Source organism: Macrotis lagotis, chromosome X (assembly GCF_037893015.1).
Source record: "Macrotis lagotis isolate mMagLag1 chromosome X, bilby.v1.9.chrom.fasta, whole genome shotgun sequence".
Lineage (NCBI taxonomy): Eukaryota > Metazoa > Chordata > Mammalia > Peramelemorphia > Peramelidae > Macrotis > Macrotis lagotis.
In genome coordinates, this window is record NC_133666.1 from 299,994,144 (window position 1) to 300,012,660 (window position 18,517).

General features: G+C 34.3%; 1 protein-coding gene across 7 annotated transcripts in view; it reads right to left on the reverse strand.

Moving 5' to 3' along the window:
• The window catches only part of RAB27B (RAB27B, member RAS oncogene family), an 85,121-nt gene that overhangs the window by 17,576 nt on the left and 49,028 nt on the right, over positions 1–18,517 (reverse strand). For 6 of the 7 annotated variants that reach the window (XM_074206973.1, XM_074206974.1, XM_074206971.1 and 3 more), the window contains 2 exons: positions 7,176–7,347; positions 3,900–3,985 (listed from right to left, as the gene is read on the reverse strand). In XM_074206973.1, coding sequence (XP_074063074.1) covers positions 3,900–3,985; positions 7,176–7,328 — 239 coding nt within the window. In that variant the 5' untranslated portion in view covers positions 7,329–7,347. Of the gene's footprint in view, positions 1–3,899; positions 3,986–7,175; positions 7,348–10,616; positions 12,435–18,517 lie in introns of those variants that run through there. The other variant, XM_074206975.1, reaches the window with a different exon arrangement.

Here is an 18,517-nt window from a genome sequence, read left to right on the forward strand (position 1 = left end):
GTAGAAACAAAAAAGGGATGATGAAGTTTGGTTGGAACCTAGTGAAAAATTCATGAGACAAAGATTATAAGGGATAAAAATTTAGTTTTATTTCCTTTAAAGGAATGAGTTAAATTTCTTTTGGAACTCTTCTATTTCAGCCCCCCCACACACACACATACACCCTCAAGTGAGAAGTGACATTAAGACAAGATTTTACATGAGATTAGTTCATAATGGCCAAGTTCCTTAATTGGGAAATAAGGCACAAATTTGAAGCCTTCATCATGGATATGATTTATCAAAGTAGAAAAAAGAGAGGCAAAAGGCAAAAAGATAAAGGTGGAGGATACCAAGTCTCAAATAATAGAGCTTGCCTTGCTATCCTACAAATATGAAATACAAAATTGGCAGAATTCTCAATGGAAGAATGACTGATAGTAACTAAGACTGCCCCCCCACTTTCATCTGGCCTTTTCTTTTAGAGTCAGCAGTTATGAGCATACATCTCTTCCAGCTGACTGAGCCAAAGTATAGAACACCATTACACATGGAGCAGTACTTTCCTATTTCATAATATCTAAAAAATATTTGGTCTATGATAATAAAATTGACATATGAAGATTCTTTGAGTAATAATTTCAAAGGGAACATAACTCTGATGGAGGCTGCAAAGAGCTAACAATTAAAAAAAGACAGAAAAAAATCCCAGTACCTTTCCTAACATTTACAGATCTAAATCTGAATGTTTTGGATCCATTTCAAAAATAGTTATAACTTCAAAAGTCTGTGGAGGGGGCAAAGAGAAAAAAGGAAAAAAGATGGAAGAAGAAATACATGCACGCACAAGATCTAGAAAACTAAGGAACATTAAAAATAAAAAGAATTAATCTTTATCCTAACATTTTATCAAATATTTTATGGCAATACCTAAGAATATGCTACTGCCTTGCTGATTAATATTGCAGACGTTATAATTATTACCCAAGTAAATACATGGTGTAGAAGAGGCTCTTTGATGGCTTCATCCTGCTCTCTCACCTCAGTTTCTCTTGAGGGTTCTCAGTGGAAGTCCTTTACATCAAGTATGTGGCAAGAAGCCATGTAGTAAAGGAATATGGCTTAGGACCTTCTTTCAGTTTTTTTTCTGTTGTAGGTGAAAAATCTTATGTCCTATAAAGTTGTAAAGATCATTAGGAGGATATTTTGGTGTCCTGTTGTTTCATAATGTAAGTTGTAGAACAAATGTATTATTAGTGCCCCAACAGAGCAAGCAAAAACTGTGGGAGTGACCTTAAGGTCACCAGCCCAGTGGTAACTGAGACAATCTGGCAGATGGGCCACCTTTGGATATGAACTTAGTGTGTCGATGATATATAGGAACTAAATTTAGAACCTGAGCGAATGTAGTGGAAAGGTTGTCTCCTGAGGTAGTGGGGGCAGGGGGAGAGGGGAGATGTTTGTGATTAGGTCTTAGCTCTGGGTTGGAAATAAAATATGCTTGTAATAACTCATCAAAGGTAAATAGAATGTGATGCCTATGAAGAAATGAAAAAATGGAGGGGGTAGAGAAAGCACAGCTACTAAGGGCTTGAGTGATGCCATAGAGAAGTAGAGATATTCTAGTCCTTCAGGGTACCTAGAATACTGAGGGGAGCTGTCACAAGTTAATTCTGGGACAGAAGACCACAATGGATCCAGTACATTCTTTCCCCTAGAATGAGTTCACAGTACTCCATTCATAGATTCTACATTGCACCTAAGCTGGCTTGCTTGTTGTTCCCATTCGTGCCATTCCCCCTCTCCCCCTGGTTCCTGGTTTTTCACATTCTGTCTTCCATGTTTAAAATGATCTCCCTCATTACCTTTGCTTCTTAGATTCTTTGAGGTTCAACTCAAGGTTAACTTTTTTTCTAAGGCCTTTCCTGGTCCACTCAGTTGCAAATTTTTCTTCCCTATAAAAATTTTTCCTTTTAAAAAATATTTGCTTGTTTTTGTACATCTTTTCTTCCTGCCTAATAGAAAGGAACTACTCAGTTCTTGTCTCTACATTGTCAGCATCTAGATCAATGCTTGGAAGATAGTAGGGGCTTAATAAATGCTTGTTGAATTGAATTAAATTAAATGATAGCAAACTTGCCCTTAAGGATCTAGCTAGGGAGGCCAGAGAAAAGAATGGATAAAATTAAATTAAACAACAGTAATATATTTAAGTAATTAGATAAAAGGATAACAGAAGAGATGCCTTCAAGGTAGAGGTAACAGAAAGGCCTTTGCCAGATCATTCAAATTGCCAAAACAATAATTTCTTGGCCTAGACATTTAAGGGACATAGGCAAAGGTCTCCTTCAAGTGAAAGTTGTAATGTCATTTTGTTTCTGAAAAGAACAAGGATGCTCTTGTCCTGTGAAGTTTGAAGACTTCATAGTAATGAGTGGATATCTTTACTTCCTCTCCATCATTCAGTTGAAGTCAAAAGTCAATTAGCTTTCACATGGAATTTACAAAGAAAGGGTAGAATTTGGAAATATGGAAAAAAGAGGGGAAAAAAGTATTCTAAGAAGAGAAGGATAAAGTGGTAAAACCATGGAGAAGGAAGTATGCATATACTTTGAGACAGCATAGATTTGGTCAGTATAGATGAAAGAAAACATTCCTCAAAGGGATGGTGGGGAGGAGAGGAGACAAGTCTGCTATGGGCTTAACAGTCCTTTTCTTAAACTATAGGCATATTTTCATTTTTATATATGTATTTTCTATTTTTCTCTCTTCTCTTTAATTGAGCTCATACCATACTACTAAAATAGAGGCACCTTGAAAGAAGTTATCTTCATGAAGACGAATTTAATGATGCTTCAGAATTCTGCCTGCCAAAATGACTAAAATAGATTCACATATTAGTCATCTTTAATTATCTTGAGAGAGGTAGCCTGTCTGTTGTGGTGGATAAAGAATGAAACTTGGGTTCATTAACCTCATAATCCTAGGCAGGTTATTTAACCTCTCAATACCCCAAATGAATCTAAATTGCAGAGAAGGTCCCAGCCTTCATTGGTAGAAGATTTCCTTACCAATAAGCTCTGCATACCAGTGACATTATCAGTCAAAGCCTCTCTCTTAATTACTTAGAAATTATTTATTTTTTATATCTAAAACACAAATATGACTTCATATTCAGACTCCTTCCCTCAAGGCAGGTCATAATCTTTCTATAACTTAGGGAGTTGCCTCAGTTTCAGGGATAATTACATGTCTGTGTCAGAGGTGAGATGATTCCAGGTATTTGTTGTTTCTTTTTTTAATAGATACTTACTTTGTAACTTGTGAGGCAAGAACACTGATCTGGAAGTCAAGAGGACTGGAACTTGAATCCTGCCTCACATACTTCCTAAGTATATTTAACTAAGCCACTAGCTAGCAAGTTATTTAACCACTCAGCATCAGTTTCCTGCTCTGCAAAATGGGGACAATCATAGAATCCAAAGAGAGTTGTTAAAAGAATTGAGTGAAATAATAAGTATAAAGTGCTTTGCAAATCTAGAACAACTATCATGTACATTTAACTATGATTATTGCCAGTATTTTTAGTCATCAATATTAGCAATTTTCAAAAAAGGTCTTGGCCCACTAGAAACTTATACTTAGAAACTAAAAAGTGCAACAGTGCCTACAATAAAACCAGATGATTGGTGCTAGAGCCCAAGTTGTAATATCTATCAGCTGTGTGCCCATGGGTAAATCACTTTACTTTTCTGAACTCCAATTTCCTTATCTGTTAAAAGGAAAAATATTACCACTGACCTCATAGGGTTGTGAGAAAATTGTTTTTTTATATAATGATGTACTATATAAATGTGAGCTGTCACTGTTATTATTGTTATTATTATCATCATCATCACCATCATCATTATTATAATTACCTTTCCTGTCCTGCGGTATCCCAAAGTTGAAGATGGACCTTAAAAGCTTTTCCTGGAGATCCATTTGGTCCTCGACCATTATATACCTGAATATACAAATGTAAAAATCATCATTTCATTATTCATGTGAAGCATAGGTAGTAGACTGCTTCATCAACATATTATGTTTACTCTCATTCCCTTATCTTTTTAAAATCACTCTTGTCAAAGTTCACAGAAACACTAAATAAATATTTCCTGTTTCCCAAAAAATGTTACTGGAACCACAATTATTTAACAAGTATCTAAGAATTTATATCAAAAATAGAATATAAATGTTAGGTTTTAAAATGTCTTTAGGTTTACTATCTAAGCAGAATCTGTCAGTACTCTAATAAGTAAATTCTGAATACCTTCTTCACTTGAATGTCTTTGCTTTGCTACTGAAATCACAATACATTAAGTATATTTTTGTGATGAATTTCCATCAGGCCTTTAATGGACTCCTTTATTAACCATGGTTATTATGCTATTAAAAGAAAATGTTTCATTTTAAATTGTTTTCTATTGCTTTTTAATAAAATCAAACAAAACAGAACCCTTTCTGTTTAAACAGAACCCAGGATCAAGAGTTACTGGAAAATATTTCACATGGGAAAATAGAGAGGAAGATCCTTTAAGTTTCCAAGAAGTACCAAAAATAATACATTATAAAGTGCATCCTATATGCCTAAACAAAAAATGAATTAAATATCTCTCAACAGCTGGAATAATTCATGACAAAGAATAGATTCATGGTAAGACTGATAACTCTAAAGACCATTAAAGTCTTGACCAGGATGGAATTTTGAGGAAAAATGGACATTAGAATGATAAGAATTACAAATCTTTTTTTATCTTTAAAATTAAATTTTATTTTTTCAAAAAACAAAATTAATTTTTCCCTTAAGAATGAAGAATGAAGAAAAATGAATAATCAAACAAAATTAATTCTTGAATTGGTCTAATGATCATAGATTTTCAGATCAGAGAGAGAGAGATTGCTGGAGTTAATCACATTTAATCATTTCATTTGACAGTTGAGGAAACTGAGGCACTGAGCGGTAGAGCAAATTGACTAGGGTAACAGAGTTAATAAGATCTGAGGAGTCATTTGAACTACAATTTTTCTGTCCCTGATGCCACTGATCTCCAGTATACCAGGCTGCATCTAGTAAAACAGTAAGAGTTTTTTTATTATTATTATAAATTTGACATTTAACAAATATAACACACAAGACCATAGAGCAAATCTCTAATTAAAATCTTAAAATTTCAAATTATTTCCTTGATAATTAGGAAAGTAATTATATGCCACAAATTTTAACAATTTATTTATGCTCATGTTTCTCTGCCAAATCCATCTGGGTAGTTTAAAAATTTTGTTGACTGTTACTCCCTTTTTATTATTGTTATAATCAATGTGGTGCTCATGTTTCCATGTTTTCTGTTGAATTTGCTTTGCATTACATTATATAAATCTTTCCAAGTTTATGTATTTTTCATTATAACATAATAGCAAATATTTCATCCCATTAACATACTATAAATTATTTTACCATATGCAATCATTGGACATATAAGTTGTTCAAATAATATAAAGTGGCAATTAATATTTTTCTTCTTGTAGTATACTAAATCTTTGTTCTTGTAGTATAGTAAATCTTTGGACAATATCTTAACAGTTGGATCGCTGAGGTAAGGAGTATGATGAGTAAAGAAAAAAGATTGTGGAAAAAAAGTGAATGTTACCTGGGTAGTTTAACTTTACTTCCTTCTGCTCATTGTTTTGTTTCTCTTCACAATGCTAGCTCCCACACTTTATTTTGAGCTCACTAGATTTTAATAAATGTTAAGTGACTGACAATTAGGACTGGAAAATAGCAATTATCATTTCACCAGACCCATGTCCTTGACCAGTATCTCTACTGACCATTTTTTGTTATCATTAATTTTAATTTATACTATAACTAATATTTATTTTAAAGGGGGGGTATTTCCTGTTAGCAACAAAATAAAACAAAAACAGCTTAATTTTTTTCCCCCAGAAAGTGTGACTTTGCAGATAGTGGAATGGTTAGAATAAGCCTGGAACTTTTTTTTTTTAGGTTTTTTGTAAGGCAAACGGGGTTAAGTGGCTTGCCCAAGGCCACACAGCTAGGTAATTATTAAGTATCTGAGACCAAATTTGAACCCAGGTACTCCTGACTCCAGGGCTGGTGCTTTATCCACTGCACCACCTAGCTGCCCCAGCCTGGAACTTTCAAGGTTACAGTATAGGAAATCTTTTACTCTACAACTAGTTCTCCCTTAGAAGATGGAACTGATTTGTAAAAAATCATCCAATTTTCCATACTAAAGTTTTCTATCAAGAGCAACAAACATGCAGCAACACAGTTTTGTGCTGGTGCCTCTGACTCTCTGGACCGCCAACAATGACTTTAATGGAAGTAAATCCAAGCAGTCCAACTTATATGTGTAGGCCTAATCTTTCAGTGCTGACAAACAACACCATAAGATTCTAAATTGCATAGCAGATAATAGAGAGGGTTTCCTCCTTGAGAGATTTGCATCCAAAGGAAGTCACAGGTAAAATTTATTTTTTTCAGAATATGGAACAATTAAACTGAGGAAGAGGACAAGTTCATCAGAATTGTATATTAGGAAAAAAGAGTTTTCAGCTATGTGAAAGAAAGATCAGACTACACCTAAGCATCTTGCTTTAAGTCACACAAGATTCCAGAATCAAGGCTCTTTCTCTTTACTACTCTGTTTCTTAATAAATTTGATAGTCATGAAGTTGTGTTTGTTTTGTTTATATCTTTTAGAACTTAACTATTTTGAGAAGCTTCTGGTCTTTTTGCTTAACACAAAAGAGATTTACTTTGGTTCTCACTGATAAAATTCCATTTGACCCATATTTAAAAAGTCAAAGTATTCTAAAGGAATTCAGTTTTAAAGATTTAGAACAGCCTCTTAGGATCTCCAGAATGTGCTATTCACATGGATTTTCCATGGCTGTGTATTATACTCCTTATATTTAAACAACTTCAGGATATCGTTGCTTGTGAGAATTGCATCCTTCCCATTTACAGATTCTTTTCCCATTAGAAGGGAATATGTAGGATGACAAATCAAAATGAACTGCCAGAGAATTAGAGCAAAACTAGAGGAAGTAAATGGATGTTATTTAATGAAAACATCTCCATCTTTATGTGAGAGAAGCACCTGAAGAATAAGTTAAAATCAAAAACTCACCACACGTTTTTCCCGAAAGTCTATTCCTACTGTAGTGATGAATTTGGGATTGAATTTATTGTCGGTATATCTATAAAGGAATGTAGTTTTCCCCACTCCTGAATCTCCAAGGGCCAGGAGTTTGATTAGATAATCATAGTCACCATCAGTCATAATGCTGATTTTGGTAGACCTAGAAAAGAGGGGGAAAAAGCTGAATTAACTTTAAATTTTCTTTCCTTTTCATTAATGCTAAAATGTAACATCAGTATGAGCATTCTCTCATATGACTCTATTGAGAGCACAAGTAAAGGGGTAACTATAATTAGTTCTTGTTACTTTTCAGTGGGTCTAAATCTCTTTGACTCCATTTGAGGTTTTCCTGGCAAAGATATTGGAGTGCTTTGCATTTCCTTCTCCAGTTCCTTTTTCAGATGAGGAAAGTGAGGCAAAACAGAATTAAGTGACTTGTCCAGGGTCATTTGGCTAGTAAATGTATAAGGCCAAATTGGATCTTAGGAAGATGAGTCTTCCTGACTCCTAAGCCCAGCATTCTGTGCACTGAGCCACCTAGCTGCCCTATAATTCTAAAACTTCTATAATTCTAAAACAAGGTAAAATATAGAGGGTAAAAACTAAAAGGTATCCTTGAGAGTATTTAGTCCAAAACCATGCGGAGCACATATGCATCAAGGAAATGAGTATTTAATAAATGCCTGTTGAATGTTGGATGACAGATGAGGAAATTGAGGCCCAGAAAAGTAAAGTAAATTATCCAAGGACACAGGGTTAAGATTAAAACTAGCATCTCTTGATTCTTCATTCTCACATTCTTTGTATGACATTATACACCAGAAATTCCCTAGGAAAAATCTGTAAGTTTAAACAAACACATACTTTCATGTTGTATAGGAATGGTTTCTAAAAGATCCTCAAACTTCAATAATGCATTCAATTTAGTAAACATTTATTAAGTCTAATGTTGCAAAGATGAAAAAATGATGACAGTGCCTGCCCTCTAAGAGCTTATAATCAAATGAGTTAATAAGTTTGTAAACCTTAAAATGTTAGCTACTTTTTTTTGTATCATTACCATCATCCAATGGTGAATAGGACACACACACACACACACACACACACACACACACACACACACACACACAGACAAAAGCACAATACAAATTTAAGGCAAGGATTGAAATAAAGATGTCTTGGAAAATGGGTAAGAGAAAAAAACTCTTCAGCTAGAAGAATCAGAGAAGGCTTTAGAATAAGCCATGATCATATCAAAAATGAAGATTTTAAACATTCTTGAAATATACATATATACATATGTATATATTTATGTATGTATTTATGCATATGTGGATATGTTTTAGCTAATTAGATTTCTTTCTACTGCAGCATCATGGTACTATGAAAAAAGGGAATACTTTCGTTTAGAGTCACAGAATCTCATTTCAAATACCAACTTCCTTATCTGTGTGAGCTTGGGTAAGTCATTTAACATCTCTAGGTCTGTTTCCTCATCTTCCCCTTGCAGTTCTAAATTTATTATCCTAAGGTCTTTTCTTTATTCAAAAATGAAATAAGCTAGCAAGAGAACGCTTCATTAGTGTCCTTTAATTCTTTTTTCTCTATTACCCAACATTACTACCCTTTGTTAAATAAGTTATTCATGTTTAAAGTATGCTGACCACATTTTTTTCTTTCCTCAACAAGTCACCCATCATCCAACATAATATACATGAGCAATCTGCTAGGAGTATAGTCACCAACCCCAAAGTTTTTCTTTAAAAAAAGGAAAATAATCAATTCTCTATTTCAAGTGCCCTTCCAACACCAATAATGACTAGATCTTTGAAAGTCTCTTAATGATAGCAAAGTCAGTGCAAGGAATATAAGAAGTGAAACTGTCAATTAAGGGAAATAAATCTTTAAGTTAAATATCTCTCCTAATGGTCTGATATCAGGGATATATGGAACTTTCATATATCCTTGAGTCATTCCCCAATGAATTAGTGATCAAAGACTATCAATCAACAAATTAATAAGAACTTACTAAATGGCTATTTATGTTCCATGTATTATGGGTGACAAAAATGTATGAAGACAAAAGTCTTGACTCTCAAGGAGCCTGCGATCTATAAGGAAGGAACTATACATGCATATTGACATATCCAAAACTGATACAATGTGATTTGGGGACAGGAGGACCCCAGCATCCAGAAAGGCCTTATTAGAAGGTAGTACATGCATTGACCATGGTGACTAGGGATTCTAAAATGTGGAGAGGAGTGAATATGAGGAAATGGAAAAGAAAAGGAAAATGGAGAAAAAGAAAGGAATAAAATGGAGAAGAAAAGGAAAAAAGAAATGAAATGGAGCATCTACTATTAGGAACAGCAATGAGGAGCAATTATAATAAAAATGGAAAAAATGAATTGAGGCAAGGGAGTAGTAGTATGAAGGGGTACAAATGTTAGAAGAGTTTTTATTTTATTTTATTTATTCATTGAAGTAATGGGCCTGTCTAGATCACTATTTTAGGAGGGACTCTGGGCATGCTTTATTTCATTCACAACTTAATTCTCCATTATTTTTTTCTCTTCCTCGTCTTTAGTTATATCAGTTTTCCCAGTGATCAAAAACTAGGAAAGAACCTAATCTCAGTCATTGAAACTTTAATTTAAATTAGTTTAAGTCAATATATTTCTTCTCAGATATTTTAATGCCTCTTAATTTCTTGCGAAAGGTCTATTTTTTGGTAATAGAATTTCAGACTTGAAATTGGAAACACTGGAGTCATTCTTAGGCACATTAAAAGTATTTTTTCCTTTTTCTTCTCCATTCCAATATCATTCCTCACACAAACCCTTTCAAGCTCTCTTATCTGTCTGTATCTATCTTCTCCCCCTCTCTTTATGTATGTGTGTCCTTTCCTCACCTCCCTGTTTTTTTCCTCTCTCTAGCTGAGTTTGAGTCCATAAGATAAATTGAGAAGTAGTTGCTAGTTAAAATAAAAAATGTAACCTGTTGTTAACTTTCTAGAGATGTTCTCTATGTTTTACTATAATTTTATAATGGAAGATGCCATTGATGATGGCATGGAAAGGGTTAGTCTCATATAAAAGGAAAGTAGATAATTGTTGACATGGTATAATTTTAAAAGTGCTTAGGAAGGAATCCAGAGTTTCCAAGTCTGTCTAAAATCCCATTAAGAAAAACCAAACCTTTCATAATAAGTTAAAAGGCATTAAAATGTAAACACCTCATATAAAAGGAAATAGATTGACAAGTTTATTTATACTAAAGTATGAATGACTGAAATCAGATACTTTCCTGGTTTTAATCATGAGGAAAAACTGGTGTAGTTGAAGGACTTTTGGTCCTCGATTCAGATTCTGAGATCAAAATTAATTTTAAAAATTACCACTTTTGTAACCTTGGTAAGTCACTTACCTCTATGGGCCTCAGTTTCCTCATATGTAAGTGGAAATTTAGGCCTCTAATGTCCCTTCCAACTCTTATGAAGAAACAAAAAACATGAAAGCAACTGGAAACTTGAACAAATGGAGAAAGTTGAAGAGCAGGAGGGAAGAAACAGGGAGAGGCCTGCAGAAGAAATGGCAAAGGGTAATTAAAGAGAAGACTGGGAACCCTGCACACTAACTTCTATTTATAATTTTGCTTCTGGGCTTTCTCTGTTTATTGCTATTCCAAAAACTGAAAAGGTTATTTCTTGCCTGATCCTGATCAATAAACTGTAAGCAAAGTCCTAAAAGAGATAAAATCATGAGCCTGAAGCCTTACATTTGGAGAGCTTCTATTAGTCTAATTAGAGGGAAAATGATGCATAAATAGATGAAGAAATAAATATCAATGCAAGATAATAATTTTAGAGATAAGATAATACTTGATAAATTGCCAAATGTGGGGGAGGGAGGGAGGGAGAGGATACAGTACCTACTATGTGCTAAGATCTTTCTTATTTGATCATCACAACAACTGTGTAAGGAAGATGCTACAGGTGATTGAGCCTTGCAGTTATGCGAAAATAGCCAAGGAATTTCAACTGGATCAAAAAATATGCACAGAATTCAGACAGAGAGAGGGAAAAAAGATCATGTGAAACAGAGAGGACAATAGGAGCAAACAAACAGCAATAGGGAAATATAAGATTCTTTAGGAGACAGAGAGTATATAGAGAAACAATTCTGGTCTTTAGAATATAGGGTTCAAACAGAGAAGAAGTGAGGTATAAAGTTGGAAATGAAGGTTAGGGCCAGAATCATAGAGGGCCTTGAATGCTGGGTGAAGGAAATTGGAGCTCAACCCAGATCAGGTAAAAATCATTCTTTGGGGGAAGCTAGGTGGCGCAGTGGATAAAGCACTGGCCCTGGAGTCAGGAGTACCTGGGTTCAAATCTGGTCTCAGACATTTAATAATTACCTAGGTGTGTGGCCTTGGGCAAGTCACTTAACCCCATTGCCTTGCAAAAAAAAAAAACCTTAAAAAAATCATTCTTTGGTTTCAAACTGTAGTAACCCTTCCCAGACCACACTGGTGTTGATAATTCTTTCTCTTCACTCCTGTCTTCACTGACATTCTCTGGAATTAATTCCAACTACTTCAGGTATTGGCAATCATTATTAATTTCTCCTCTTGATAGACACAGATAGATGATCCAGAACCACAGAGTCCAATTGCTTCATTTGTGTTACTGGATGACTATTTTAGTTTAGTTCTAGAAATATATCCAATATCTATTTTATAAGGCTAATTGCTTTGCTCACCATATTGATTGAATTGGGAGTTAGCCCACATATAAATGTAGAAACAATTGATGAGTGAGTGAAGAAAGCCAAATTAGTATGTTTATCACTGTGACCAATCCAGGGAGACCAAGAATCTCGAGATATGCCTGGATAGATTTTGTTCTTTCTCCATAAGGGATATACTATTTGTTTTAAAACCCAATCACTTTTGGCATTGGGGAAGCTCTCATCTAACTTTTCATTCATTTAGCATTTCTGAATATGTATATATAATATACAATAACCCATAAGGGTGGCATAGGGGATAGCATGCTAGGATTGAATTCAGGAAGATCTGAGTTCAAATCTGACTTCAGATATATACTATGTGATCCTGGGCAAGTCATTTAATCCTGTTTGCCTCAGTTTCCTCATTTATAAAATGAGCTGGAGAAGAAAGTGACAAACCATTCCAGTATCTTTGCCAAGAAAAGCCCAAATGAGGCCATGAAGACTCAATCGTAACTGAAACAACTAAATAACAACATATATATACATATATACATATATATATATACATATATACATATACATGAATATATGTGTGTATACATATATGTATGTTATAATGTTATGTATAACACTATATGTATGTATTCTGTGCTGTGTGCAATAAATGTAATTGTATTTTATGGTTATAATATCATGATTTCATAACTATTAATATGTGTACATATATAGGCATATATGTATATAAATATACACATATATGCATGTAACATTAGCTTATTTTACAGATGAGGAAGAGAAGGCAAAAAGAGATTAAAATGACTTGTCCAAGGTCACACAGTTATTAAATATCAGAGGTTGAATTTGAATTCAGATCTGATTCCAAGTCTAGCATACTACCAGTCTAACTGTAGCTATGACTGAAATTTATTGCTCTAATTAAATACAAAGATATACTGAATTGAGGTGCATTTAAACATATAGAACTGAATTTAAGTGAAATATTTCAAATACAAACAAAAGTTAAATTCTAAATATAAAGTTTTATAATCTATTATCTTGGAGTTAAAAGGGACTTTAGGGTTCACATGGTCCATACAAATACATAAATACATACATATATATATATTTATATATATTTGGTTATTTATTCATCTTTATGAAAACACAAGAGCTGGCTCAGGTGTAGAGTCTATAGACTCTACCTTGGAACCATAAAGACCTGAATTTAAGTTCTACCTTGCCTACAATTTGGCTTTATGACTGAGAATATGACTTTTTCTATCACTCTTCTAAGCAACTCAGAGAAAGTATCCACATGCATTAGTAGAAGGTATCTAGGAATTCCTTATATCCTTAAGACCATGAGTACAAATCATGTTCCTTTATTTATAGTTACATGTATGTTAATATACATGGATACACATATTTGTGTGTATGGGTATTATTTTATGTATATATATGTATATATATACATATGTGTGTGTGTGTATATATATATATATATATATATACACACACACACACATAGTGGTATTTAGCTTATACTTAAAATTTCCCTTCAGTATTCTATTCAAAATTCATTTTCATTATAACACATTTTAAGAGGATTGTCCTTTTGTCATAAATGCACACTGAATCATCGATCCCAAGATATGTTTATACTTCTAAGTCTGGACTTTGAGGCAAAGTGATAGTGCATAGGAAACTGGCCTCAGATTCAGGATGCCTTGTGTATATAGATCTTGCCTCTGACACTCACCAGCTCTGTGACTCTGGGCAAGTCTCCAGAAGGGACCTAGAGTTCAATGATTCTGGCCTCTAAAAAGGCTTCACAAAGTTTCATCTACCACACACAAGACAGAAGACCCTGCAGTTTCAGGACTGCAAAGGATGGGGGGGGGTTCCCAGTTATTCTTGTTTGATGACTGATAGCCTTGTCATTCTTTTGTTGTACTGACCCACAAAAAGAGAAGAGCCAGGGCAGCGTTATCTTGTAGGAAATGTGCCTGCTACTCAGTCATTATCAGTGGGTCACAAGCTCTACCACAAGAACCCCAGTCCCCTTTAGAAACAAGGAGAGTCTCAGATGCCTGGCTCTTTTGGGACCAGGATTAGAAAATGGAAGGACAGGAGGGAGAGGCAATTGAATTTCAGCTGTGCTTATTTTCTGTTCTTTTTATAACATAAAGGACAACTGCATTCTTAGAGATACTTTAAGGTTCAGAGATCATCTAGTGCAGTCTATGATTGTGTCATATAGACATGTCTCAGTCATGTATAAGTCTTTGTGACCCAATTTGGGGTTTAATTCTTAGCAAAGATACTGAAGGGTTTTGCTATTTCCTTCTTTAGCTTATTTTACAAATAAGGAAGGGAAGGCAAAAAGGTTGACCAGTTATTAAATATCTGAGGCTGAATTTGAACTCACATCTTCCTGATTCCAAGTCCAGTGTACTACCTGTCTAACTGTGGCTGTGATTGAAACTTATTGCTCTAATTAACTACAAATAGACTTAAATGAGGTTCACTTAAACTTATAGAAGTGAATTTAAGTGAAATATTTCAAAGACTTAGATTTGAAACTTAAATGCTTCACAAACATAAAGTTCTATAATCTAGCATCTTGGAGTTAAAAGGGACTTTACACAGCTCATATGGTCCAACCAAAACCAGACAGTGCCTCTTTACAGAATATTTGAAAAGAATTCTCTTGTCTTTTCCTGAAGACCCTTTGGAATAAAGGAATCAAACTCTGAGACAGATAATATACCCACTTTTGGAGAGAATAAAATGTGACATAGTTTTCTCTTAAATTTATATCTGCTTCTGTGGAACTGCTACTATTGCTCCTAGCTCTGGCTTCTGGTTCTTGAGGCCCTTTATCATACTTTTTTGCATTTTCATTGATCAATATCCTTCCTAAAATGTGACTCCCTCAAAATCAAAACACTACACTGTCTTTGACTGACCAGCATAGCACCCTTGTAGTCCTAGACTCAGATTCTCTTAATACAGTCCCCAAACTCATTGTATATTGCACTGTAAACTCATACTGACTTTGCAGTCTACAAAATTTTCAGATATTCTTTAGCTAATCTGCTGTCCAGATATAACTATATATTTGCATTTCAAAATTATAATACTTAGAAACATCAATTGATGAGAACTACACTGAGAAATGATTCAGTTATATCAGCAAGGACAATGTAGACACAGCTTTAATGAATTAAATCAAGTTTTCTATCATAAAAATGGTAACATGTTTGAATTTCATAATTTGTCTTGATTTGATTGCCTCTAATTGTACTATAAGAGGTATACTATAAGTCCTAGGATCTCACCCAACAGTCATTTCTTTGAGTTATAGCCAGGAGGTAGCATACATAATCAATCATGAAACATTGCTTCATATAACTTCATCAATATCCCTAAAGTTATGTTTTAAATAATGGAAGAAAGAATTCCTGGATCAAGGGCAACATATCAACAGTACAGAATCACTGGTTCTAAAAAAGGAATCCAAATGAAAAGGGTCTTTTGTTTTTCTTTTTGTTCACTGAACCCTACTGTGCTGGGATATATTTGACCTGAAATAATATAAACTATTTGAATATCAGGTTTATACTTCTTAGAAGCATTAATTGATCTAATTGATAATGGGACATAATTAATTCTAAAGTCGAGATGGAACTGAGAAATAAGTCCAAGTCAACTTAATTGAACCACATTTACTTAAACCTGACAGTGGTCGATAATCTCTGACAAATCAATTTGAAAAAGAAAAAGAAGTTTATGGCATTGCCTTTTCTCTCCTCAAATGTGAAAGGGAACAAGATTACTGATAATAAACATTAGCAGGTGAAGAAAAGTAGGTAGGTAATTCAGTTCTGTCCCTAACTTCTGTTACTTAGCACATTCTCTTCCTGTTTCTCTTCTGGGTTTCACTTTTTCCCATATTTAAAATGAAAGGGTTGGACCGTTGATTACTAGAGTGATTTACAGATTTAAGGAGTAGGAGTAGGGTACTGATATTTAGGAAGGACTGATATCAGCAATTCAACCTCCTCACATTAGAACTGAAGGGGAAAAGCAACTTAGCTATCACAGTGTAGTCTATAGTAACTGAGCTATTTTTGTGTCCTGGACCCCAATAGCAGTATGGGACACCCTATAGATACCACCTAGGGACAATATTTTTCAAAGAATTATATATATATATATATATATATATATATATATATATATATATATATATATACCAAAAAATCAATTATATTGAAATAAAAGTTATTTTTTGGCCTTTAAATTCATAGAATCCCATGAAATCCATTCATAAATCTCTTTAGACCTGGTATAACCTCAACCAGCATCTTTGACTGGGTCAAGAAACAGGTGAAATAATGCCACATGGAGGAGTTAATTCCATAGAAGTAATATCATAAATTGGTGAATGGATAAACACCATTATTTTAGGGTTTTATAATGTTATGGCATTGAAGAGAGACATCTAGACGAGATTTAATTGGTCATGGTTTTATTGTAAACTAGAAAATAAGACTGTCAGGCCTGCAATCAAGAAAAACTTATTTCACTGAGTTCAAATCTAGCTTCAGACATTTATAGCTATGTGACTTTAGATAAGTCATTTAACCCTGTTTGTCTCAGTTTCCTCATCTGTGTGATAAGCTGAAGAAGGAAATGGCAAACCACCAGTATCTGTGGGTACACAGAGAGTTGGGCATGATTGAAACAATTGAATACCAAAAGGCTATTCAAGCAACCAGGTAAGCCCAACTGAGATGATGAACTATAAATTTGTAGCCAATAAAATAAGTTCGATATTAATACTTTTTTAGCTATGCTCAATAGTTCCACAAGTGGAGTGGACTAAGTAGATATGGTGGATGTCATCCAGAAATGAGATTAGACAAATAGTGTTATAATAGGTAGTGCCACTGGAATGGCAAACCATGGAGGAAATGTGGGACAAGAGGTTAAAGTCTGACAAGGGAAGCAAACAGAATGGTTTGAGGGACAGGAAGTCAGGATGATAAGGATGAAAAGTAAGTTTAGTACTAAAAAGATACAAGAGACAGAAAGATCATAGAATTATCCAACAGCACCTGAAAGATACATCAAAAGTCATTTTATATGTTAGGAAACAAACTCAGAGAGATTTAAGTGATTTGTTCAAAGTCTCACAGGTTCTAAGTGGCAGAGGTGAGCTATGAACTCAGATCCTTTGACTCCACAATCCATCATCTTTCCACTAAAACCACATTACCACAATGTGGGTTGAGAAGAGAATTTCAAAGCTCTAGATTGGTTTAGGTACAATTCTAAGAGATTCTGAACTCTAAGATGTGGTGATATTTCCATATTGTTGGAGTACAGGTAAAAAGGGAAGCATTTGAAGATGAAGAGATTAAACAACTTACTCTTATTGGCATATATATATATATATATATTTCCTCAATTATATGTAAAACAATTTTGTTTAATTTTAAGTTCCAAATTCTCTTCCATTGGCTCTCTCTCTCTCTCTCTCTCTCTCTCTCTCTCTCTCTCTCTCTCTCTCTCTCTCTATATATATATATATATATATATATACATATATATATATTCCCCTGGGAATAGAGGAATGAAATAACTTGATCCAAGGTCATCCAGTGAAGTTTGTAACAATATTAGGAATAAAACCCAGTAGGAATAATAGCCTCTAGTTTGAACCAAGACTATTGCTACTACTGACAATTCCCAACAATTGCATGATTCCAGGATACATAATAGGTGAAAAGGGATTTTAGAGAACATACATTCCAACTTCCTCATTTCACTGATAATAAAACTGAGGTGGAGAAGGAGATTCAGTCATCAAAATCAATAAAAAATATTCTGTTAAGTGATTTCTATGTGCCAAACCTTGTCCTAGATCCCAGGGATATAAGGCCAAAGATAGAATAGTATTTGTCCTCAAGTAGCTTGCATTTTACCAGAGGAGACAACAAAAGTGCATAGATGTATATGCTGAAAATGTAGGGCTGGGGGGTTGAGGAGAGACTTCATATATAATGGGGATAGGAACTATTTTTTTCCTGCCAAGGCCCATTTGGATATTTATAACATCATTTGCCTGCTACATTTGGTCAAACAATTAATTCACCCTTAAAAAGCTCCTATATTTATTGAATTTCAAGTCCTGCCTATGGTAGCCATGGCAGCACCAGACCAGATGATTTTGCAGGCTCTACACAGCCCTTGGGCTGGATGTTCTCCACTCCCAATATAGAAGATAATGAAGTAAGAGATTCTTGGTGGAGAGGAGGATGGAGGCATGGGGAACAGGCAGTTAAATAGAAGATAGAAGGTGAAGTGTGAGGAATAGCAAGGAGGTCAAGTGGGTCTGGATGGTAGAATATGAAGTAAAGTTATAATTTCTTTTTCTGTTTTAAAGAAAACATATTTTATTGCTGCTCCCCCTTTATATCACAGTCACTTCCCCTCAGTAGAACCCTTCCTCACAGTTAAGAAATACAGCTAAGCAAACACCTATATTTTTCTGAACATTGTATCATCATGGGAAGATTGTATACT